Source organism: Protopterus annectens, chromosome 2.part0 (assembly GCF_019279795.1).
Source record: "Protopterus annectens isolate FY-2018-M chromosome 2.part0, PAN1.0, whole genome shotgun sequence".
Lineage (NCBI taxonomy): Eukaryota > Metazoa > Chordata > Ceratodontiformes > Protopteridae > Protopterus > Protopterus annectens.
In genome coordinates, this window is record NC_056728.1 from 1720799490 (window position 1) to 1720826691 (window position 27202).

The 27202-nt window shown below is 40.1% G+C and overlaps 1 protein-coding gene across 1 annotated transcript in view; it reads left to right on the plus strand.

The window, feature by feature from the left end:
* Positions 1 to 27202, plus strand: part of LOC122792877 (zinc finger and BTB domain-containing protein 40-like) — a 1459166-nt gene that overhangs the window by 158199 nt on the left and 1273765 nt on the right. Inside the window, exon 3 of the mRNA XM_044060435.1 lies at positions 8094 to 8342. Coding sequence (XP_043916370.1) covers positions 8094 to 8342 — 249 coding nt within the window. The remainder of the gene's footprint in view (positions 1 to 8093; positions 8343 to 27202) is intronic.

The following is a 27202-nucleotide window of genomic DNA, read 5'->3' on the forward strand; positions in this document are numbered from 1 at the left end:
CATAATTAATTAAAATATATCATTCATTTAGTATCTGTCAAATCTATGCAGTGAGCAAAATGCTTACACCCTAATAATGTCAGTTACACATAATAAAAAAACTCTAAAAAACAATAAAAAAGTAAAATAAACAGCCATCCTAAATATGTAATGTTAACAGATATTTCAAATATCATGCATTGCACAAATAAATATTTAAGTTCATTTACTTAATTTAAATCAATGGAGCTATAAACATGTGTAAAAATATAAATAAACAACCAATATTGCCATCTAGTGTTTCAGCAGTAGAACAGTACAATCCTACCCTTCAAACCGAGTTTAGACTTAAAAACTTAAAAAAATAAAAAAAAAAATATTTAAGACAATATCCAAAAGTAGAAAATTGAAAAGTAGCTAATTTTACCTTAAGTCATTTTAAAACCCAAACCATTACATTCATATTAAACATTACATTCAAATATTTTCATAACTATTAAAGCTTAGCTGCCTGTTAAGGATCACATTCCTTAGTGGGATCTCTGCTTTGTGTTGGAGCAGCTACCCCCCCCCCCTTTTGTACCATTCAGCAGCAGCATCAGAATTATTTATTCTAGAAAATTATTTTCCTTGTTGCCATCATATCAGCAAACATAATTAAGTTGCAGGCTATGTCAGGGGAAGCTCCTTACCTGCCCTTTCCTAGGGATGGGGTATCCATGCACAGAAATCCTCTCCGTATGCCAAAAGTAGCTACTGAGACCAATCTTGACCAGTCTGTCCATTTGCTAATTTTCCACCCCAACTATGCCAACAGAAGAGACAGTCTTCTACATTATATTGACATATACAGGCAGATTAGAGTTTTTGTAAATAAATCTAAATCTATTAGAAAAGATGTTCGTCTTAAATTTTTATTTCATTTTAATTCTTTACAGTGTATGGAGCTTTATGTGCTGTATGTACTACTAATTGTAGAAAACAAAATGCCAAGTGTTCTGCTGTCTTTAAGCTGTAAATTACTCGGCAAGCACTGTCAGAAGGGCAGTAACACGTGCTCTTTTGTTACAGGTAGTCAAGGACACATTACCAGCCCATCAGGCAGAAGCAAATCTGATGTTCATCGTGTTTCACTGTTGCAGTCATGACTGTAGGGTTCTCCCCTGCCGGCAGGCAGTCCTCGGTCGGCCAGAATCCCAAAGTCTGGGTACGGCGTCGGCTGTTCAACCATGCTCCCTGACGTCAGAGTGCCAGGAGTACAAAGCTGACAGCCGACGCCATGTTCTCCAGTCTTTCTTGCCGTGCGGTGATAGCAGTTCACAAGTGCCGGTCGGCTGACTCCTGACAATTTTTTCTGAAAATCTTCAGTCCGAAGACTTTCTTCTCCACTCAAAGCTAAGTACCCCGTTGGGGAAACTTTTTCTTGCTCCAGTCCGATGTCAGAAAAAGTTAATAATTGTATTTCATGTGGGAAGCAAATACCTCATAAGGATTTTCATTCTTACTGTATTCCTTGCTTAGGCCCTGACCACGATGTAGCTAGTTGTCAGTTTTGTGCTAGATTCAATCAACGTACAATTAAACAAAGGTACGATTTCGCATTTCATTACTTCGGTAGGCGTTTTAACTACAAAATGTCGTCAGATACGGTTCCGGCTACCGGAGTTCACAAACGACGCAAGGACAAAGACAGGCCTCCGAGGTCCAAATCTGACGATATCGCACAAACGGAGCCAGCTTCAGGTTCGGCCGTCGTCATTGAGGCGCTTTTGCAGCCCCTGTCGTCGGCCATTTCGGACCCGGTGGCCGAAACGGACTCCCACGAGGAGCCAACTAGGCCTTTGAATATTTCTATTGCAGGACCTTCGGACAATGCTCCTTCGGATGGGTCCGGAGCCGCTGTGCAGGTAACGGCTTCTGAAGGGGTTTTCAGGCCTACTCAGCTTCTAATAAAGGCAAAGCCAAAGACTGCTTCCAAATCAAAGACTGCAACACAGGCCTCTTCTGAACCGGCTCCCAAGTCACAGAAACAGTTACTTAAGATGGCGGAGGATTTACTTTCTATGATTAGGGGTTCACATCCCCTTCCAGATAAAAGGCCAAGGCAGGAAGTTTATTATGATTCCTCTGATCAGGCTTCTGTTTCTTCAGTTTCTTCTTCTGACCAGGAATATTCTTTCCCTCCTTATGAGGATTCTGATGCTGAGGAATCCATTCCTTCAGCTTCTCCCCCTGAGGATTTCTCTTTTGGGGAAACTTTGCATGAAATGAGGGAACATTTCCACTGGGAAGGACAGGAGTATTCGGAATCTAAGAAAAGACTGAGGGATTTTCTTCTTCTTCCCCAACATAGACCCCTGGCTATTCCTCCTGTTTTGGATATTGTGGATGATGCTTTTTCGGAGGCTAACTTAACTCCTGACTCTTTTCCTCCTGCTCCTGTTAAGCCTGATAGATATTACAGGGTTCCTGATTCCCACCAGTTTTTATACAAGAACCCTACTGCTGATCCTGAAACCATTTCTCAGGGTCCTAAGGGAGTTAAGGCCGCTTCTGCTAAAAACCCCATTCCCACTGAGAAGGATTCTAGATCTTTAGAAAGATGGGGCAAAAAAGTGTACACTTCTGCTACTTTATCTATTAGGGCTTTAAACTGTCAATTTCATATGCTGAAGTACCAGCAATTTCTCTTTTCTGTTTTAAAACAAAAGCTTACTTCAATTTCTGCCTGTGCAGATGATAAGGAATTACATGACTTACTGCATGCCACTGAACACGTTGGGAAGCATGGTTTACACTGTGGATTTGATGCCTTGGAGGCTTCTTGTAGGGCTGCTGCCTCTGGCACAGTTATTAGAAGGCATGCATGGTTAAAGGAACTAAATTTGCCAGAACAAGTAAAAGCTAAATTATTGGATGCTCCTGTTCAGCATAATGTTTTGTTTGGATCAAAAGCTGAAGAGGTGATTAAAAAGATGGAGGACAAGGCGAAATCCATGCAAACAGTTAAAGATTTCTTACAAGTACAGCCACCCAGATTTAGCAGGAATTGGCCTACAAAGAATTGGTCCTTTCCCAATTCAGACAGGCCTCAGAGGGGTAGATATAGACGCTCCCGAGGAAGGCCTCAAACACAAGCTTCTTATAGACCAAGACAGTGGACTGCTTCCACCCCTAAGGGAGGAGAGGACAGGTCACAAACTCATAGGAAACAGACTCAATGACTCCCTCTGTTGGGCTGCAGGAACTTCTTGCCTGGAAGCCCCTCTCGGAGGAAAACTTTCTCTTTTTCATTGAAATTGGACTCATATAACCCAAGACAAGTGGGTTCTGGATGTGGTTTCAAGAGGTTACAAATTCCATTTTCATACCCTGCCAAGGCCAAGCGGATGGCCAGACCTTCCAAAACATCAATGGACAGAGGCCTTAAACCAGGTGGAAGCTCTTTTGGCTATGAAAGCCATAGAACTGGTTCCACTTTCAGAGATGGGACAAGGTTTTTACTCAAGGCTCTTTCTAGTCCCCAGGAAGCAAAACGCATGGAGACCCATTCTGGATCTGCCAGTCTTGAACACCTTTCTAGAGATTCCAAAATTCAAGATGCTTACTCTACAGCAGCTACTTCCAATGCTGTCCAAAAATGCATGGATGGTAACTTTGGATTTAAAGGAGGCATATTTACACATTCCCATCAGGCAGGAACGCAGAAAATACCTCAGGTTCAAGGCTGGATCGAGGCACTTTCAATTCTCTGCGCTGCCCTTTGGATTGTCTATTGCGCCCAGGGTCTTCACCAAATGCCTGGCTCCAGTAGTAGCTTACTGCAGACTCAAGGGAATTCAAATTTACCCTTATCTGGACGACTGTCTTATTCAGGCAGACAGCAAGGAGGTCTTACTCCAGCATCTACGGTTTGTTCAGGATCTCCTCAAGTTCCTGGGATTCACTGTAAACATAAAAAAGTCAAATTTGACACCCTCACAACAGATAATTTTTCTGGGCGCTTCTTTAAACACAACAACCCAGATGGCATTTCTGACATACGAAAAACAGTTTCTGCTGGCTTCAACTTTCAAAACCTTGGCAACTTTAACTCAGCTATCTGCAAGGAGATTCCTGCAGGCTTTGGGTTACATGGCCTCCTGCATCCTTCTCGTACCATATGCAAGACTACACATGAGGAAAATACAGTGGTACCTAAAAAGTGTATGGTCTCAGCATTGCCACAGTTTAGACATACTGATCTCCGTCCTGCCTTGTCTTCAAAAGGAATTCCTTTGGTGGTCCAAGGCATGTACTCTAAACAAAGGGAAACCCTTCTGTCTGCCTCCTGCCACTCAGATTCTAACCACGGACGCCTCGGATTATGCTTGGGGAGCCCATTTTCAGGGCAACTGTCTGCAGGGCCTTTGGACAAAGGATCAGAAGCACCTGCATATCAATTTAAAGGAAATGTTAGCTGTTCAGAAAGCTCTAATGGCCTTCAGGAATCTTCTACAACCAGGACAACTACTGATACGGACAGACAACACCACAGTTATGTGGTACATAAACAAGCAAGGGGGATCTCATTCCTACCCCTTTGCAGACTAGCCATGGATCTATGGAACACAGCTCTAGCTTGCAATCTGGACCTTCAAGCTCAGTTTCTACCAGGGAAGCAAAACTTCCTGGCAGACAGTCTGAGCAGAAACCTTCGGATCCACACGAATGGATGCTGGACACCGAAATATTCAGGATGATAACAGCAGTCTGGGGATGACCTCACATAGACCTCTTTGCATCCCATCTCAATCATCAACTACAGAATTTTTGCACCAGGACTTTCCACGAACAAGCTTGGAAAGTGGATGCACTATCATTCAGTTGGAGAAACCTCTCGGGATATGCCTTTCCGCCTCTTCCTCTTCTTCCACGGGTATTATTAAAGATCAAACAGGACAAGCCCAAGATGATAATCTTGTTGGCCCCAAATTGGCCTCGACAGTTTTGGTACCCCACTCTGAAAAACCTATGTCTGGAGCCCCCTTGGGTCTTACCACAGATTCCGACCCTTCTGTCCCAGCATCAGGGTCAGGTTCTACACTCCCATGGCAGCACTCTCAGCCTGGCGGCCTGGTTAATCCAGGGCCTTTGATTCCTTCTCTCCTACCCAAGCAGGTTATGGATGTCATTTTAGAAGCCAGACATCCTAGCACTAGAAAATCTTATGCAGGAAAATGGAAAAGATTTTGTTCCTGGATGCAGGCTCAGGATTCTGATCCTCTTCTTCCTAACATTCCTTTGATTTTACTTTACCTGACAGATCTCTTACATAAGGGTCTCTCTTTCTCTTCTATTAAGATACATGCCACTGCTATTTCCGCTCATTATAATACGGACCCTCCAATCTTTTCCCACCAGCTCATGAGACAGTTTCTCAGAGGAGCTAAGAACTTAAGACCTCCTAGATCTCCGCCCATTCCTGCTTGGGATCTCAACTAAGTTTTGGAAAAGCTCACCTTACCTCCTTTTGAGCCTGCTGCCTCTTCTGACATCAAGTTTTATCTTGGAAAACAGCCATCCCGTTAGCCCTGACCTCTGCCAGGAGAGTTTCAGAGTTGCAAGCTCTTATGGCTGTGGAACCTTATATTATTTTTCATCAAGACAGGATGTCTTTGAGGACTAATCCTACATTCATGCCTAAGGTGGTTTCCAAAGTGGCTTTAAATCAAACTATCCACTTGCCAACTTTTTTCCCCACTCCTCAAAATAAAGGGGAAAGGATCTTACATTCCTTGGATGTACACAGACAACTACGTTTTTACCTGGACAGAACCAAGGACATCAGAAAATCAGAGCAATTGTTTGTTTCTTATGCTTCAAGTTCCCAAGGTAAAGCCATTTCAAAACAGACCATTTCTAAATGGATTGCTCATGGAATCAGATTTTGTTATTCACACCATGGAAAGCAAATCCCAGAGAGTATACGGACTCATTCCACCAGAGCTGCTGCCACTTCTGCTGCCTTCCTCAGGGGAGTTCCTACCAAAGACATTTTGGAAGCTGCAACTTGGAGTTCAGTGCATACTTTTTCAAAGCACTACAATTTACCTCTCTACTCTAAGTCTAGGGCAGGCTTTGCTTCTGCAGTCTTGCAGGGCCTTTTAGCCGCCCTTCTACTTTATGACCACCTCCCTTTCATTCTGCTTTGGGATTCTACCTACAGTCATGACTGCAACAGTGAAACACGATGAACATAGTACAGTTGTGTACACCTACCATAAATGTAGATGTTCGAGTGTCTTCACTGTTGCAGTCTGGGTTTCCCTCCCTCCTGTCCCTCTTATTTTTACTTTTGTGTGGTTCCTTTGTTCACCATTCTTCTGAGGTGTATTTGCAAAGGATATGGGACCTTTCTCATTTTGGGACTCCTGACATCTGGGGCAAGAAAAACTGGAGAACATGGTGTCGGCTGTCAGCTTTGTACTCCTGGCGCTCTGACGTCAGGGAGCATGGTTGAACAGCCGACGCCGGACCCAGACTTTGGGATTCTGGCCGACCGAGGACTGCCTGCCGGCAGGGGAGAACCCTACAGTCATGACTGCAACAGTGAAGACACTCGAACATCTACATTTATGGTTGGTGTACACAACTGTACTTTTTTTTATTCTTCATCTGTTTGCTGATCATTATTGGCAAATGCAACTGCCTAGCAAGGTACTTGATCTTAACAAGTTAAACAGGGGTTGCTTAACAATTCATAAAATCAGGTCTTGCCCTATCGAAGTGTTTAACTGATTTGTCTTTTTTCCGGATATCAGAGCATAACCAGCCACACTGTATGCTCTATGTCAAAGTTATGTACTTAACATAACCAGTGATTTTGATGAGAGTGGCTGGCCTTGGTAACATACTTGGCTTCCTTTCCACTTCTCTTTGATGTCTTGGTTTAGAGAAGGTTATTTAGGGTGCAGCATGTGATAAGTGGAGGGACTTGTTAGCCTGAGAAAGAGTCAGGTGATTTTTATGATGCCTGCCAGCATTATCCTTGCTGTTCATACCAATGATGGACCTACTCATCTTGCTTATCCAGATCTGAATATATGGTGAGTACAGACAAGTTTTGTGATCAGACAATTTAACAAACACACAAAATAATAAAAAAATACATTTACTAAAGAAAAAGTTTGTCTACCAGTGTTTGTACCTGGCTCCTTGGAAGTGTTTCTTTGTAAATAGTGGCATATAAAACTTGAGCATAGACAACTGGATGATGCTTGTAGAAGATTAGTGTGCCAACAGCACAGTGTTAGTAAAAGCTATGAAATTATAAGTGGACTGTTGCAAGAGCTGATTTTTTCCCCCTGCACTTTCTATTTTAGATTTCCCAAGTATTCTTTATTAGACCATGATTTATATGTAAAGCTAGAGTCAGTCTTAGGTTTTGGACTGTTCTTAAATCCGACATAAATGGGTCCTGCTTCCAGAATTATCACTGATTCTTGTGAAGGCATATGTTTCATTGGATCTGGTAATATTAAATTTAGTAGTTTTGATGCACATTGTTCATTGTAAAGTTTCCACAAATGTGCAGTAACTTGGATAATTTTAGGTGTCTTAAGTGTGGGGGCTTTCTGGTATTTCTCCGTTAGTCAGTGTTTCTGGTATGCAGGTAAATCTTGTAAGTGTAGCTGCATTCCAGAATTTCTTTCCACAGTGGCAATAATATGATGAGCTGGGACTGAAATACAGTGCAAGTTTGTTTGCTCTTTCCTTGTGGTTGTTCAATATTGTGTGCGGGTGGGGCAGGGTTGTGTTCCCTATGCAAAAATTATTTTTCCCAGTCTTGTGTCATTTTTTCAGTGTTGCTGAAAAAGTGCTACTGTTTGTTTGTGGTTGATGCTTTTGACTTTGTATTAATTCATCCAGTTTGCAGTGCTTATTTTTCTGTCATAGTGCATACTTTTACTGTATGAAGATAGCCATCCTTACTTTAAACATAGCTGCAAGACATTACTATATTATACACTGCGTTCATATTAATAGTGTTGATGCTTGATTGTTGGTGATTACAAAAAAGTAATTGAAGAGCAAAGTGTTTTATATATATTTTGATTTCATTCATTTTGCAGAACCCTACAATGTGGTCTCGCAGAAAGACTGTGGATTAAAGAATATATTGGCCAAAAAGAACAGACTGTCTCATTCAGACTGGAATGTGGGGATGCCCCAAGATATTCTGTCACAGGATGAGATTTTTGCCCTGGATTCAGTCCTGACCCCCGCTGAAAGAGATGGAGCAGAAAGAAACAGAGATGAACTTTGTGTCAGACGAGGAAGATTTGTATTTCCAGGTATATTGCTTTTGGAGATTCTCACTTGCAAACCTGTTTTACATTAATGTAAATACCCTGCCTTAATTTTAAAAATATTAAGAGTCTACATTTTAGGAGCTTGTTATGTTGACTAAACAATGAACTAATTGGAATATGAAAACATTAAAAATGCCATTGTAAAATGGCAGCCTATTTTTTGTTTGTGTCTTTCGGCTTTTCCCGGTTAGGGGTCGCCACAGCGGAACTCCGGTCCGCTAATGATTGGTAGTGGATTTTTACGTACTGGGTTACCAGCCCTGATGCACAACCTTCAACGAAGGCAAGCCCCATTCACGTATGCCTCCACATAGAAGGCGCTCTAGCTGAGAATCGAACGGGACGTCTTACTATGAGGCGACAACGCTACCCGCAGCACCACCACCGCAGTTAAAATGGCAGCCTATTGTGAGTTAAAATGGCAGCCTATTGTTGAATGTTTTTTTATTTGCTTAATACTCAGTTTTGGAAATTGTGTTTCATATTAGGCAACTACAACACAGAATGCTTGACCTGTCCTGCACAGTCTATGAGGAAAAAATGGAATTTCATCTATGCATCTATTTTGACAAAAGAAAACTGTAAAAAAAAAAAAAAAAAAAAAATAGGTACCCTAACAAACTATCTGAAATTGGATTTCCAATCTCTTTATCACTAGTACTAAGACTGGTTGATTGTTTGGTTGACAACCCTTTTCCTAAACTAGCAGAGTCTCTTCCTTTTTACCCACAAACTGTACTGTTAAGGAACTCTATCTACATCTTTTTGGCTGTGCTTCTGTCTAATCACAGAGAAAATTACCCCAGGCTACTTTGTGTATGCCATGGTGCTTGCCTTACTTGTGTTTATGTTTTTTATAAAAACTTTTTTCTTTTGTTTTCATAACAACAAATACATTTATTATAAAACAAACAACTATTTGCATATGCCCACAGCTGATTAATACATCAAAGTTATACAAACTGACAATTAATATTTTTCAAGTAAATCTTTGAGTTTACACCAATACTTATATGAATGAATGAATTAGAAGTTCTAATCTTTATAGTATGCAGTTCACTACAGCAAACAATTTTTTCCCATACTAATTAATTCAACACTAGAGGGGGGGGGGTACCTTTACTTTTCCAGTTTTTAGTTGTTATTTTTCTAGCTATTGCTATTGCTTGAATAGACCATTGAAGAGGCACTTGAGTTTTTGGAATTATCTCAGGAATCGGAGCATTAAGTAAAACCTAAGATTTGGAAATACTACATCTGTCTGACCATAGGGCTTGAATGACGTTATTAATTTATTTCCAAAAAGGGAAGATCACCTCACATTCATGTACCGTATGCATCCAATCAGCTGTTATTTCAGAATCATTTCTGCAGCATTTCTTTTATACATAATTGTAATTTAGTTAGGAATGATAAAAGCTCTGTGTAAGAATTTCCAAGTGAAAACATTTCAGTGTAATGAAGGTGTAGTGTTATATATAGACTTTATTATTTTCTTGTTTTCTTCAGTGAAGTCTTTATTATTTTTTGAGGAATAAATCTAATAAGACTTATCTAAATATGTGAGATCTAATCTACCAGTTTTATACATTTATGGCAAGTATGATTTATGTTTCATTGCATTATTTTTGATATTTATTAAGAATTCCAATATTTTGTGAAAAAAAATTGTCTAGATTAAATGTCTTATTTATCTGTATTTGCAAAATCTCTTAATATTTGTAATATTAACCAATGCTTAGAATCATGATTCTATCTAAACCTTAAATTTCAACAGTATGCATTTTGGTACCTTTTAAGAATTGATTCCAGTAAATTAAGTTACTGTCTTCTTTCAATTCTATCATTTTGGTGAAATTGTGAGTTTCTGAGCAGAGGGTAGGAGGTTGAGTTAATGGTTAAAGTGTTACAAGGTGCAGGGTTTGATTCTCAAATGGATTAATTGGCTAGGCTTAAAATGTCCCCCAAAGGCAGTTAGCCTAGTACTAATCGATGAACCAGTCATTTGTATATGCAATTGGAAATGTAGAAAATATTAAGTTTTTAATATAATGGTTAGAAAATGTGAACTTCTGGAAAGACTAAAGAATATTATTTTATAGGGAATTTCAGTAGAGGAAATATTTCCATTTATGCAAAAATCTATTAAGAGCTACTACAGCTACTTAACTATCACCAGCTGGGCACAGCCTACAATATTCTCAAATATCCTGAAAAAAACCCTCATTATCCAACCTACTTACTATCTATACTGCAAACCAGTACCTAAGATCAAGTGAAAAATTTCTTCTCTCCATCACCAAGGCTAACAGTAATGCAGGGAAAGTGCTCTACTCCCACACCGTTGCCAGAAATTGGAACTCTCTTCCCCTATCTGTGTCCACTGCCCCCTCCACATCCATATTCAAAAACTCCCTCAGTTCGTACCTTCTTAGTACCTGGTTATGCCCTTGTATCACATAACCCTACCCATACTACTATTAACTCCCCAAATTCGTCTCTGATCACATGCTGGAGCTCTGATCCCCTGTAGGCTTGGTCATCTGAAAGGGTACTTTTAACTGTAGAATTTGATATATTTTCTTTTCTTACCAATGTATGACTGACATTGTCTTTTTACCCATGTTCTATATCTTTTACCTGGAGTGTTTTTATTAATTCTTGTTATATTACTATGCTCAGAATACATGATTTAACCTGTTTTGTGTATTATGCTGGATGTACTGTACTTGTATAACTTGATGTTGGAGCTTTTCTCCCCGGGCCTCCGCTGAAAATGGACCTGGTCCAGTCGGAATTTCCCGGTTAACAAATGTAAAATAAATAAATAAATAGCCAGATAAAACTATTAAGGACCATTTGTTTATGACTGATTATGAGATATGTTTATTGTTTACAGATAATATTTCTTAATGTATTTGTTTTCATTTTAAATCATATGATGAATTTATCCATAATGCAGTAACGTTTGCAATTGTCAAAGTAGCATACAGTTGAATATCAGAGAATCCTTTTCCACCATTGTCCCAACCTTTTCTGTATCAGTTAAAAGAAACTCTTGGTTTATTTGGATGCCAAAGAAATTTAAGTAGAATGATTTTTATCTTCTTTAATTTTTTGATGGAGACAGTACTAAAAATTGTATGACAGGTAATATTTTAGGGAGACTTACCATCTTAATTAACATTAATCTTTTATCCATAGTAAATATGAATTTATTCCAATTTGTGACTAAACTTAAAATGTTATCAACAACCTGTTGAAAATGTATATTATTTCTTTACTGTTAAACATAATGGTTATACCAAGATAGTTGAGTGCTACTCCATTTGAAGTTAGAATGTTTTTATGTTTTTTTAATTTCTTATTAGTTAATAATGTACTTGTTTTATTATGATTCATTTTAAGTTCAAAATTTCTTCAGAGTGCCTCATAAAACTAATTCTATGTTCTAATGATTTTTCTATATTTCTTATTGTTAGTACAATATCATAAGCAAAGAGCTGACTGTTTAGTTCTAAATCTTCTTTTACTTTGATTCCATTAATGTTCTTATTAGATCTTATTCTATTAGCAAAGGGTTCTATTGCTTATGCAAAAAGTTAAAGTGATAATGAACAACCTTGTTTTTTAACTTTGTAATTTAAAGGAATTAGGAAGAAAAGAGACTATTTTAACATAAGCACAAGAGTTATCATAGAACTTAGAAGTGAAAGCAATTTGCTCAACTGAGAAGTTATATACTTTGTGTTTTAAACAGATAAGGCCAATTGACTGAGTCAAAAGCTTTATCTGAATCAAGACTAAAGATATAAAGTTATTTTTTATTTTTATTTGCATCGTCTGTTAGTGTGTGCATTCTTATTATATTGTTCTGTACTTGTGTGTTTAAAATAATTCCTGTTTGATCATTGCTAATTAGTTTAGGTATTAGTAAATTAATTCTGTTGGTTAAAATGGACATGACTATCTTATAGTCCACATTTAAAAGTGAAATAGGCCTGTATGATGAGCACGTTGTAGGATCTTTATCTTTTTTGTAAGTAGGTGATAAGAGGGAATATTTCCATGATGGGGGAACTTCAGCAGTTGCTTTTATTTTTCTGTAGACCTTATCTAATATTTTAATAGCATCGTCCAGTAGTATTTTATATACTTCTGGTATAAGGCCATCTAAGCCCGGTGCCTTAATATTTTTTAACTTTTTTATTTGGTCTTTTATTTCTATTAAAGTGAATGGTCTGTCAATTTGTTTTTATTTGTTCGCTTGTTAATTTATTTTTTATATTTTTCCTTGGAAAAGTTTCAACTGTTTCATCATTTTCTAAGTTATTTTTATTTATATTTTCATAAAATATTCTAAAGCTGTCAAGAATACATTTAAATGTTCTTTTTTATTATTTATATGTGTTATAATTTCTTTGATATGATTTAGTTTATTCATTTTCTTTGATCTAATATTAAGTTTGTGTAAGATTAGCTGGTTTACTGAATATGCGTAAAGGTTAAGCTTTCCAGGTTTATTGAAACTTTAGGATTTAGAATGTTGATGTATTTTGTATTTAAGTCTTTAAGTTCCAACTGACAGTATTATTTGGTTTTAGATTCAACTTTAATTTATACATTTCGGCCTGTAGTGTATTAATTTCTTTGTCCCATTCTCTTGTTTTACTAATACAATGTTTGTAACTCTTCCATTTAAGTAAGCCTTTAGTGAATCCCACTGGACAGTGTCAGGTACTTCACCATTCATGTTTATTTCTAGGAAATTTTTGATCTCTTTAACATGGTACTCCTTAAATCCTTTTATTGTTAACAGTGTATGCTAGTGATCTCCTATGGTGTATTAAGTTGTCAGTTTTTAATATGGTATTGAATGCCATAGCATTGTGATATGACAATGGGCATGATACTACTGAAACTTCTCTAATAATATGCAATAACAGATTGTTTGCGACAAAAAATTTTGTCAGTATTTGTGTTCCATATTGATGTGAATAATGGATAAATTAAAGTGATTTCATTTTTCTTAGCTCATGTATATCCTTTAAGTTCATTAAATTTACAAAGTTTGGTAAGTGTTTGGCTGAAGATGTGATTCTCAGTTTCCTATCTGCATTGGTACCTTTGTCTGATAAAATACAATTGAAATCACCAGCCATAATGACTTCACCTTTCATGTAATAGGCTATAGTGTCTAAATAATTTTTTGACATCTTTAGCTCCGGCCCCTGGAATCCAATAAGCTTTTATAATGTATGTAGTTTTCTATTCCATTGAGTTGTAACAATGTTTAACATGCCATTTTTATCAACATAGGTATCTTTTACTTTAGGCATTACTGATGAGCTCTTCCATAGTATGAGAGTGCCTCTTCTTTTAGCTCAGAAACCAGAACCTGCTAAAGTCAAATAATTCTTTAATGATAATTTATTTAAATCCTCATTAAGTAAATGTGTTTGTAGAAAATACTATTTGAGGAGACTATCCTTCTTTACTGGATTATTTAATCCATTAATGTTAATAGATACACATTTAAAAACAAGCATTTCTATAAGAAAAAAAAAATATTTTATAAAATCACATTTATGCACAAATATGAAATCTTCCGCTGTGGGCAAAACTTTTGAAACAAATAAAACAGCACCTACTAATATAACCTTAAAGCATTCTAACATGGAATAACATATTCCTAGTTTGTTGAAAAAATCAAACTGCTTCTCATCCTCCTCATTAAACTGACATGCTTCTATTTCATGTTAATGTGCCTCATATTTTTAGTATGTATCATCTTAAAAATGCCCATCAATGAGTTATTATGAATGAGAGAAGTTAAAAAGCTGCTTAGAATCTTTCTTTGTAAGTTAACCAGACTGATCATCTATTATCATCTTTCCCCATAACCTCTAATTATCTCCCTGATCTACTATAGGGAGGAAGTCAGTTGTTACTTTAATTCTTATTAATTTGTAGGTCAGATAGGTCAGGTGATTTCATATTTTTTTTATTTTATTTACTGTGTGTAAAGTTGTTGACATAACAATGCTTTATATATATATATATATATATATATATATATATATATATATATATATAATGTGTATATCCTGATATCTTTCCATTTCTGTTTGTGTATTATATTGTGTACTATTATGATATTCCTAAATGCTATATTTAGTTATAATCCTAGTATAAAGTGCTTTTTAATAGAACAGTTATATATTCCATCATTATCTGGCAACTCTTCTTTTAGAATCAGTCCAATTTTTTTTCTGTATATGTTATATCTAAAAGTGTTTCAACAAACATCAGAAAAACCTTCCTGTTATGATTCGACCTTTCCAAAATAAATTCTCCTGATATTTTAAATGTACTTAGTATTAAAAAGAAACAATAAAGAAATACAGTCCTAATTTTTTATCACAAGTGTCTTTCTGTAAGCTAGTATATAGTCTTACCTTATTGCTGTATTGCAAGCATTCACAACTATTGGTTAGTTGTTAGTAGTTTTAAAATGCACTGAATATTTGATATCACTCCCATATTCTCTAACTTGTGAGAATGTCTAAGAAGCACTAAACATTTGATATCATTCCCATATTCTGTTTTGTATATGTAAGCAGCCACATGTTTTGTAAATTAGTATACAACTTAACATGCCTCTTTAGTGTCATTTTTTGTTTCTAGTATTATATTTAATTTTACATTACTAAATCACGTTGTGATATCAGAAGGTGTGCCACGTACCATAAGCTTTATCATATTTTAAGATTAACTTTCAATGACATGAATGGTTTAACTGCTTAAACTTTCTGAATGAAAATAAATGGCTTTAGTTTCATATATAACTAAACGCATTAAACTTTATCACATTAAAAAGGGAACCAGTAACCATTTAAAGTAGGGAAAGAAAAAAATAAATGAATTACCTTGTAAGAAGTAGTGTTTATTACCTGTTTCTTGCTATTCAAGTACAACTTTAAATTACTAAACTTTCATAACCATGAAATGGCTCAATTTTTATTTTCCCTTCAGTTTTTTACTGTTTTTGTTTTTTACTAACCACAAATCCCTTATTGCATTTATCTTCAGAAATATTGATAGATTCCAGTCCATTTCTGTTTTTTCTAGGATTTTATTTTCCTGTATAAAGACCATCACATCTTCAATTGTGTTAAAAATCTTCTTTTCTTCTGTTAGGTGAATCCTTATTTTTGCTGGAAACAAGATTTGTGCTTTAATATTGTTTTTCTTTAAGCTTTTAACAAGTGGCACACAATGCTTTTCTTTTTGACATATCTAATGTTTAACAGTCACTGTCAAATCATATATATAATATATATTCTATATATGTGTGTGTGTATATATAATATGTATATATGTGTGTGTGTACGGATATGTGTGTGTGTGTGTGTGTGTGTGTGTGTGTGTGTGTGTGTGTGTATATATATATATATATATATATATATATATATATATATATATATATATATATATAAATACATTATTTATTTTTTATTTTAACTGGATAATTAGTTCATGCTGATTTTAAAACTAAATCCTAATCTTTACTTGACAAAAATATTACAATCACTAACCTTGGTGAAGGCGTTTTTTTTAAAGATGTGTTAGAAAGTCTATGTGCCCTTTCGATAACAAAGGAAGAAGCTTCAGGCAGGTTCAAAGTCTTAGGCAGCCAGGTATTCAGGAATTGAATCATACTGTCTCCCTGTTCTTTTTCATGAATTCCATAAATTTTGATATTGTTTCTATTGGATCTGTTCTCTAAGTCTTCTGTTTTTCCCAGAATAAGTTATTTTGTTTCAGGAGAAATTCAGTATTCTCACTTTCAAGCATTCTTCCTTCAAAAATCAGACATTGCCTCTTTTATACTCGAGATTTGTGACAAATGTTGTTGAAGAGCTCAATCAGCACTTCTACTTGTTTTTTTTATATTAGTCTTTATTATTGTTCATTTTGCTTTCTAGTTTATCTGTCTGCATGGGTAGCTCATTGATGTTACTGGGTGTAGACTGTATGTCTCTTTTCATTATACTATCCTGTACACTGGGCTTAAAGTGGCCCACTCTGAGACAGTTCTTTCTAGATTTCTTGACAGAATAAAGCAATTAAAAACGTTAAAATTTTTTTTTTTTAGAAAATCTTTCACCAGTTATGTAACTCACATTTTGAAACATTCTATTTGAGTTTTTCAGTAAAAATTCTGTCAGACGAAGCAGAGCTAAAAACCAGCGCTGTTAACTACTCACCATCTGGGTCAAGTACTTGTGTTTACTTGACTGCCTTGTGGGTTTGTTTGTTTCCTTTTTTCTTTTTAGTGGCCTTTGCAATTATTAGCTAGCTTCTCCTTGGTAGTTGGGTTTACCCCTCTCCCACACTTTTTGTGTAAATTATTCTTAGGTTATTCACTGCAGTGTCATTTTGTGAGTATGTTTACTATTATTAAGTTTGTTTGAGTTTTGTTGTAATTTGATTTGTTTTCTAGTAAGAATAAGTTTTGGTAGTGGTAGTTTCATTGACAATGGTTGTGCTTTTTGGCAGCATCTTCAGTGCTTACAGCTGGTTATGGGCAAAAAAGGATTTGAAAGATTCAAAAGAGTATAGGAGGTGCAAGTGCAGGGTGACAATTCCCAGGCAAACTGGGCATTCCAAATTTTAGACCTGTCTTGGAGAGGCACTTCTCTTGGAACACTGTGAGATCTGTGCCTCCTTCAAGCCTTCTGCTTTAAAAGTCAGGCATAATTGCCAAAATTGGATAACCTCAAGTCAGATCCTGACCCTGAAGTTTCAAGGGTTTATCCTTCAGCTTGGACCACTTTTTACAAACCTGCTAATGCCGAAAGGAAGATGTCTTAGAGTAAGAGGCTTCTAGTCCAAGCAGGAAGCAAATTCTAGTGTTTTTTGTCTTCTCCAGTGGGTCTTTTAGTCTCTAAGGAGCTCGCATCCAGACCTAGCAGTATACTGTTTCACTTATGCACCTGAATTGAGGCTGAGTACACCCCATTCTGTAGGATCTGTTAGGTCTAGGAGGACCACCTTCATTGATAGTCAGTGAAATGTGGGAATACTTTTCATCAGTGGTTCAGATGTGGTTCTAGGTCTCCTCCTCTACCAGCAATGGGACACGCACTGATTTTTCTTTCACTGGACCCTAGCTTTCCTCTTTGGGATACTGCCAGGCTCCAGTTCTGATTCACAAAGTGGGTAACACTCCAGAGCTGGAGCCAACATTGCTGGCGTTCTAAGGGTTGACTGTAGTTCTAGCCTTGGGGGCCACACCCCTTGAACACCACCTTTTTGATGTTGACCACTCCATCAGGGCTAGGGCTGTCAGCCTCGATACAGGTCGATGGGACCTTTGGTGTTAATGTTGAGGGCCAACTCATTGGGGTTTGCATTGGCCCTGGCTGTGTTGTAACTATTGATAATATCCCTTGAGCAGATTTTTGATGCACAGTGGTGAGGCCCTAGCTTAAGGCCTTTCAGTCACTTAAGTCAACTTCTTAGGTGATTTCTTCCCTAACATCAAGTAAGATGATGAAGCTGGTGTCAAGGATATCATGGAAGAATCCAGTAGTTATGGCTGTGGTTCCTAAGAGGTATGATACGGCTTCTTTGACAACTCAAACAGTGGCTAGTGCTCACCTCCAACCACATAGTTGACTCCATAGTAGCCATAGCTGCCATTGAAAAACGCTTCTACTCCTCACCGCTCAGTGGTTCAGCCATCGAAAAGAGTCTTATGCCCTGTATTGCATGGGGAAGTGCATTTATTTTATTATCTTTTGTTGTTAACTTGTGTGTAAAAAACTGTCTTATATTGTCAGATTCCAGACAGACTTGGTTCAGAATGTATTTAAGATTTTTAAAGGATTAGCAGAAAAAGACTACATGAATTTACTCACCTTAGATGTCTGTTTTTGTCTTCTTTGTTTGTCATCTCTATGTAACATATATAATGTAGAAGATGATGCGTTAAAGGCAGCAGGCACAGGTATTGCATTCAGATGTGATCTCTAGCTCACTCTTACTGATTTTTTGCCAAGGATGCCAAGGCCAGCTTCATTAATGCCTCATTTCATGCTAACTTCCTCTTTAAGCATGCAGAAAAGTTAAATAGACCCAAACTGCTGTTTGGGCCAGATTCCACCTGCCACATGATGTTCTTCGTGTTTCACTGTTGCAGTCATCACACTTGGGTTATCTGCCTGCAGGAATCCCTCAGTCAGCCCGAATACCAGAGACTTATTATTTCTGCGTCAGTTACTATCGCTCCAGGACTGACGTCAGGTCGTCAGGGGTATAAAAACAGGCAGCCGACACCATTACATCAGTCGTTCTTGCCGAGGAGCCAGAAGCAGAAGCAGTTCGCACGAGTGCCAGTCAGCTGCTACCTGAGTTTTCATTTTCGAATTGAATCATCCTGAAGTCTTCTAAAGCTAAGTACCCCGTTGGGGATCCTTTTTTCTTGCTCTAACCGATGTCACAAAAAGTTAACAGTTGTCTCACCTGTGGAACGCACATACCACACCGAGATTTCCATTCTTACTGCGTCACCTGTTTAGGCCCACACCACGATGTACCTTGCTGTCGGTTTTGTGCTTTGTTCAACACCCAAACTGTTTGTCGTCAGGCCCTTATTGTTGCTAAATACTTTCGCTCTCGATCTCCGTATTCCAAAATGGCTTTGGTAAGCCATCCGACTACCGATCTTCCGAAAAAAAATAAGGATAAAGAAAGAGACAGACCGCACAGGTCCAAAACTGCTGACGATGCTTCCGTTAAGCTAGTCACCAGTTTGCCAGTACTCAGTGAGGTGCTTTCACAGCCCCTGATGCCAGCTTAGATGGATTTGCAGGCCGCTACCGAGACCCGTTCGGAGTCTGGTATGCCGCAAGACTCTTCTTTGACTAAGGAACCTGCGGATATCTCTACCTGGGATGCAGGCACCGGCTTCCAAGGAAATTCTTCGCACTACTGATATTCGACACAAGCCGATGACTTCTTTTGCGTCTTCATTTCTGTCCAAAACTACAGAGTTTCTAAGGCCTAGAATGAGAGCTACGCATAAACGACCCAAACTCAAGCACCTGCTTCCTTGCCACAATATGAAATGCTTAAAATGGCAGAAGACCGGATTATGCTGATTAGAGGAAGCCAGCCTTCCCTTGCTAAGAGAAAAAAAGACCTGTCCCCAGCAGCTTTAACAGACCAAGAGTCCGACGACTCTGAGGTTTCTGAATATGAAGACATGCCTTTATCTGCTTATGAGGATTCAGAGGGAGAGGAATCCATTCACTCTACTTCACTTCCAGAGGATTTTTCTTTTGGTGAAACCCTACATACTTTAAGAGAGCATTTCCACTGGGAATGCTAAGACTATCCACAGTCCAAAAAGAGACTGAGAGAATTTTTAGATTTGCCACAACATAGACCTTTAGTAATACCTACAGTTCTGGATGTTGTGGATGATGTCTTTATGGAATCCAGTCTAACTCCTGATACTTTACCCCCTGCTCCTAGGAAACCAGGCAGGTACTACAGAGTTCCTGACTCTCACAAATTTCTTTTCAAAAATCCTACTGCAGACTCAGAGGTCATCTCCCAGGGGCCTGAAGGTATAAAAGCAACTACAGCTAAGAATCCCACTCCTTCGGACAGGGATTCCAGAGCTTTAGACAGATGGGGTAAAAAAAAGCATACACCTCTGCAACTTTCGCCATTAGGGCATTGAATTGCCAGTTTTACACTTTGAAGTACCAGACACATTATGGAACTTATTAAGCAAAAGTTAGCTACCTTTACAGACTGTGCAGAAAATAAAGAATTACAAGAGCTTATGCATTCTGCAAGCCAAGTCAGCAAGCATACTTTGCAATGTGTCTTTGACGCCCAAGAAGCATCTTGCAGGGCAGCAGTCACTGGTTCTGTATGAGAAGGCATGCTTGACTTAAGGAGCAGACCTTGCCAGACTATGTCAAATCAAAATTACTAGACGCTGCTTTGAACAAGAACAGTCTGTTTGGCACCAAAGCAGAAGAGGTTCTAAAAAAGATGGAAGAAAAAGCTAAATCTATGCAGACAGTCAAAAATTTCTTGCAAGTGCAGTCTCTTAGATTCAGTAGGCATTGCCCCTCAAATCATTGGTCCTTTCCATACCCCCCCAAGGCCACCTCAAACTAGACCCAGGGGAAAAAGACCGCCCAGACTACAGTCTCAGGGTATGCAGAAATCTAAGCAATGGAGTGCCTCCACTTCAAAAACAGGGACTGCTAAGCCACCCCCTTATGGAAAGAATTCACAATGACTTCTCAACTCCACTCCTCACCTTTGCCCAGCTGCTCATGCCCCTAGGAGGAAAACTTGCCCATCATGAAAAAAACTGGACCTCCATCACCAAAGACCGATGGGTCCTCAACATTATATCCCAGGGGTACAAATTTTACTTCCACTCACAGCCAACCCCAAAAGGGTTCCCAGAGCTTTCTACAAACCAGTGGGCAGAAGCACAAAACCATGTTCAATCCCTGCTCTCCATAAGGGCAGTTCAACCTGTTCCTGCAGAACAGATAGGTCAAGGGTTCTATTCCAGACTTTTCCTGGTACCCAGAAAAGAGGGCACTTGGCGCCCAATCCTAGATCTTTCCATTCTAAACACCTTCCTGGTGGTACCAAATTTCAACATGCTCACCCTTCAGCAGCTTCTTCCTATGATGTCCAAAGATGCCTGGTTAGCCACCCTAGACCTAAAAGAAGCCTATCTGCCCATCCATATCAGGGACTCATGCAGGAAATACTTACATTTCAGGGCAGGATCTATGTATTATCAGTTCTCTGCACTTCCCTTTGGCTTATCCTCTGCTCCCAGAGTATTCACAAAGTGCCTGGCTCCAGCCACTGCCTTTTGCAGACAGAGAAAAATTCTAATTTACCTGTACTTGGACGACTGCCTGATTCAGGCAGACAGTCAAGAAAAGCTGTTGCAGCACCTGACATTTGTAAAGAACCTTCTAACCTCCCTGGGGTACACTATCAATGAAAAGAAATCAAAACTAGTCCCCAGTCAAAAGATTGTATTCCTGGGAGCAAGCTTGGGAACAGCATCCCAGATGGCATTCCTTACTCCAGAAAAACAAGCCTATCTAACAGGCTACTTCACTCAAATGGCCAGCAGAACCCAACTATCCGCAAGGAAAATCCTGCAGGCCCTACGGTTCATGGCCTCTTGCATCCTTCTAATTCCATATGCCAGACTGCATATGAGGAAACTTCAATGGTACTTAAAAAGTCTTTGGTGCCAGCATTCTCAAGACCTAGAAACTGTCATACTTATCATACCTTGTGTAAGGACAGAGATTCTTTGGTGGGCAGCAGTATGCAGCCACAACAAGGGACTTCCCTTTACTCAACCCCACGCTGCCAGACCCTAACCACAGATGCATCAGACTATGCCTGGGGGGCACACCTGGATGGTAAGTGCATTCAGGGCCACTGGAGCCCAAGTCAAATTCACCTGCACATCAACCAGATAGAGATGCTAGGTGTTCAGCACGCTGTAACAGCTTTCAGATCCCTACTCTCACCAGGACCCCTGCTAATAAAAACAGACAACACCACAGTTATGTGGTACATCAACAAGCAGGAGGGAACCCACTTTTACCCACTCTGCAGGCTAGCCATGGCCCTGTGAAACACAGCCTTGGACATGGATGTTCATCTGCAAGCTCAATTCCTGCCTTGCAAACAAAATTCACTGGCAGATGACTTGAGCAGAAATCTGCTAGACCCACACGAGTGGCAATTAGAACCCAGTACCGTCAGTCTTCTAATCCAGATATGGGGAACCCCAGAGGTGGACCTCTTTACCTCCCCCTGCAATCACCAGGTCAGCAAATTCTGCACCAGGACACCTTACAGCAGGGTCTGGAAAGTGGATGCCATATCCTTCCAGTGGGAAAACCCCTCAATCTATGCATTCCCCACTCTGCCCCTTCTCTCAAGAATATTACTCAAGATAAGACAGGACAGACCAAGGACAATCCTGATTGCCCTGGACTGGCCACGCCAGCACTGGTACCCACTACTGCGCAGCCTGTCACCGGTGCCACTCTGGCACCTACCCCAGATCCCAACCCTCCTCACTCAGCAGTGGGGACAGATCTTGCATCCACAACTGCAAACCGTGAATCTTGCAGCCTGGCTTATTCCTTGAATTCCCCCAGTGACTAGCCTAAGCAAGCAGATGCTGGATGTCATTCTTGAAGCCAGAAGACCCAGTACAAGGAAATCCTATGCTGCTAAATGGAAAAGGTTTTGCTCCTGGATTTAGTCTAAAGGAGAGGACACAACACTGCCCTCCTCACCTCTAATCCTGGATTACCTAGCAGATCTACTCCACAGAGGCCTATCCTTCTCCTCCATTAAGATCCATGCCTCTGCTATCTTGACTCATTACAACACTGAGCTACCTCTCTTCTCTCACCCCCTCATCAAACTGTTCCTGAGAGGGGCAGACAACTTAAGGCCACCAAGGAGAGCACCCACCCCTGCTTGGGACCTTAAGTTTGTACTGGAAAAGCTCACGCTCCCTCCCTTTGAGCCTGGAGCGTCAGCAGAGTTAAAATTCCTCTCTTGGAAAGCAGCCTTGCTTCTGGCCATCAGTTCAGCTAAAAGAGTGTCTGAACTACAAGCACTTATGGGTGTGGAACCCTTCATTATTTTTTTGCTGACAGGGTCTCCCTCAGGACTAATCCTTCTTTTATGCCTAAAGTGGTGTCCAGTGTGGCTCTTAACCAATCTGTCCATTTGCCAACCTTCTTCCCTAATCCTCAAAATAAAGGGGAAAGGATCCTGCACTCCTTGGACGTGCACAGACAGTTGAGATTCTACCTGGATAGGACTAAGCCCTTCAGGAAATCTGACCATTTACTACTCAGATGTTCTTCATCTCACATTGCTGCAGTCCTTACATATGGGTAGTCCGCTGTCCTCGGTCGGCCCGAATACCAAAGTATTAGGCTGACGTCGGTCAAGGCGCTTAAGACTGACATCAGGACGTCAGGGTACAAATGCGCATGACCGACGTCATATCCTCAGTCTTTTTTGCCGCATGGTCCGATGCAGAAGCAGCGTTGCAAGTGCCATTCGGCGTTCTGAAATTTTTCGAGTTCGGAGTTTCAGACCGAATCAAAGTTGGCTAAGTACCCCGTTGGGGAATATTTTGGTTTTTTCTTGCCGCAGTGTTTTACCGGATGTCAGAAAAAGTGGATAACTGTATTTCTTGTGGGAAACAGATACCGCATAGGGATTATCATTCTTTGTGTATTCCTTGTCTGGGGCCTGAGCACGACGTTGTTGGGTGTCGCTTTTGTGCTAGGTTCAATAAGCGCACTATTAAGCGAAGGTTAGATTGTGCTAGGCTGGTCTTCGGGAAGCGGTGCAATTATAATATGCCATCGGATTCTCCGGCGCCCGCTTCTTCGAAGAAGCACAAAGACAAAGCAGTTAAACCCAGGCAAGATGAGTCGTCCGTTCCGGACGCCGGTTCTTTAGAGGTGTCAGTGGAACCGGTGGTTCCGACGGAGGCTTCTCTGGAGTCCCAGGGGGAGACTTTGATATTGCAGGATGTGGCCTCTCAGGAGGCAGGTCAGGCTGAAGGGGCTTCTCAGGTTACTGTGCTCCCCTCCCTTCCTAGGGTGGTTAGGCCCTCTCCTTCTGTTTCCAAGGCTTCTCCCAGAGGCAGGCCAGGTTTAGCTTCTGTTGGTGTCACTCCTAGTTCAGCAGGGTCTGTGCCCAAGAAGCACATGCTTAAAATGGCAGAAGATTTGATTACTCTGATTAGAGGTTCTTTGCCCCTCCTGATAAGAGGCCTAGGGTGGAGCCAGAGTTGGGGAGTTTTGAGCAGGCTTGGATGTTTCAGAGTCTTGGCTGAAGACTTGCAGGAGTACTCTCCTTATTCTGATTCTGATGCAGATGATTCGACTCCTTCTGCTTCTCCTCCAGAGGATTTTTCTTTTTCAGAGACTCTTCATTCCATGAGGGAACATTTTAAGTGGGAAGGTCAGGACTTCTCTGATTCCAGGAAAAGGCTTAGGGAATTTTGCTTTTACCCCAGCATAGGCCCTTGGCTATACCCCTGTTCTGGATGTTGTGGAAGATGTGTTTGCAGAGGCTTCACTTAATCCTGATTCTCTGCCTCCTGCTCCTGTTAAACCGGATAGGTATTACAGGGTGCCTGAGGCTCATAAATATCTTTATAAGAGTCCTAGGGCGGACCCAGAAACTGTTAGTCAGGGACCTAAGGGTGTCAAGGCCTCTGTTGTAAAAATCCGGTTCCTCCAGATAAAGAGGCCAGAGCTTTGGATAGATGGGGAAAGAAAGTCTATACATCTTCTACCTTAGCTATGAGGGCTTTGAATTGCCAGTTTCATATGTTGAAATATCAAAACTATCTTCTTTCTCAATTGAAGTCTAAGGTGGATGCTCTGGCGGAAGGCATTGAGTGTAAGGAATTACAAGATTTGGTGCATGTTTCTGAACAGGTGGGTAAGCATTCTTTACAATGTGGTTTTGATGCTGTACAGGCCTCGTCTAGGGTGGCTGCCACTGGTTCAGTTCTTCGCAGGCACGCCTGGCTGAGGGATCAGAATTTATCTGACCATGTTAAGACAAGGATTTTGGATGCTCCTTTACAGTCTGATGTGTTGTTTGGTTCACCTGTGGAGTCAGTCTTGAAGAAAATGGAAGACAAGGCTAAGTCTATGCAGGCTGTTAAAGATTTTTTGCAAGTTCAGCCTCCGAAGTTTAGTAGGAATTGGCCTGCTAAGGGGTGGGCGTATCCTTCTTATGATTCTCAGTCTAGGTGTAGATCTAGACGTGGTAGGGGCAGAGCTCAGAGCTCTTTCAGACCTAGAACGGGAGTTCACCTGCACAATCTTGGTGAGGGCAGGGGCCAGTCCTTTCGTAAACAGGCCCAATGACCTACCTTTTCAGCTGCCAGATCCTTCTTGCCTGGCAGCACCTTTGGGAGGAAGGTTGGCACTCTTCAAGGAAAATTGGAATTTGATTACCCAAGACAAATGGGTATTGGATATCATACACCAAGGTTACAAGTTTTATTTCCATACCTTGCCTCCTTTCAAAGGCATGCGGACGTTCCTCCTCAGCAAAGACTAGAGGCTCACAAACAAATTTCTCTGCTACTTCAAATAAGGGCCATACAACCGGTCCCTCTGCCAGAAGTGGGCCTAGGATTTTATTCCGCCTGTTCCTAGTACCAAAGAAAGGGAACACGTGGAGACCAATTTTGGATTTATCTGTCCTCAACACATATTTGGACATTCCCAAGTTCAAAATGTTGTCGTTACAACAGCTTTTACCTCTGCTGGGCAAAGATCACTGGATGGTGACTCTGGATCTCAAGGAGGCTTACCTTCATGTTCCTATCAGGCTCAGTTGCAGGAAGTATCTGCGTTTCGGGCTGGGACTTCTCATTATCAGTTCTCTGCATTGCCATTTGGCTTATCTACTGCCCAGAGTGTTCACGAAGGTTCTGGCTCCAGTGATAGCTTTCTTCAGGCTAAGAGGAATACAAATCTATCCTTATTTGGACGATTGCCTGATTCTGGCCCAAGGAAAGGACGAACTTCTTCATCATTTACAGTATGTGATAGCAGTGTTAAGATGCCTGGGGTATTCTGTGAGCGAAATAAAGTCCAGTCTAGTACCCTCTCAGGACATGTGCTTTCTGGGTGTGAGACTGAATACAGCATCCCAGATGGCCTTTTGACCCCGGACAAACAAAAGAATCTTTCTCTTTACTTCCATCAATTGTCTCGTCAGTCCAGGCTGACTGCAAGGACAGTCCTTCAAGCCTTGGGGTTCATGGCATCTTGTATTCGGTACTACCCAATGCCAAACTGCATATGAGGAAGCTACAATGGTATCTCAAAATGTATGGACACAGCACTGCCAAGATATGGACACTGTCATTCAGATAATACCTTGCATTCAAAAGGAATTTTTGTGGTGGGCTCAGGAATGTCACCTAAACAAGGGACTCTCTGTGACCCGGCCAGAGGCGAGTCAGATTCTAACGACAGATGCCTCAGACAAAGCTTGGGAGCTCATCTAAATGGAAAATGGGTACAAGACACGTGGCCTGCCAGACTTCAACATCTACATATCAACTTGAAGGAGATGTTAGCAGTCCAATTTGCATTAATAGCTTTCAAGGATTTACTTCTTCCAGGGCAGGTGTTGGTTCTAACAGACAACACAACTGTCATGTGGTACATCAACAAGCAAGGGGAACATTCTTATCCTCTGTGCAGACAAGCAATGATTTTGTGGGAGACTGCTCTCAGTTTACAGCTAAATCTTCAGGCAAGGTTTCTGCCAGGAGCACAGAACTCCTTAGCGGATGTGTTGAGCAGACAAATTATGGATCCCCACGAGTGGAAATTGGATCCTCATGTATTTCAGAAATTGACAGTGTTATGGGGAACTCCAGACATAGATCTGTTTGCTTCTCCACTAAACTACCAGCTGCCAAAGTTTTGCACAAAAAGGTTTCATCCCACAGCCTGGAAAGTGGATGCTCTCTCATTCAATTGGAGCAATCTTCATGTGTATGCCTTTCCACCTCTGCCTCTCCTCCCAAAGGTACTCCTGAAGGTCAGACAGGACAAGCCAAACATGATTTTCATAGCTCCAGATTGGCCTCGACAGCACTGGTACCCATTACTGAGAAGTCTGGTACGGGAGCCTCCTTGGCCTTTACCTTCGATTCCTCACCTGCTGTCTCAGGAGAACAGTCATTTACTCAATGTCAATCTTCACTCTCTACA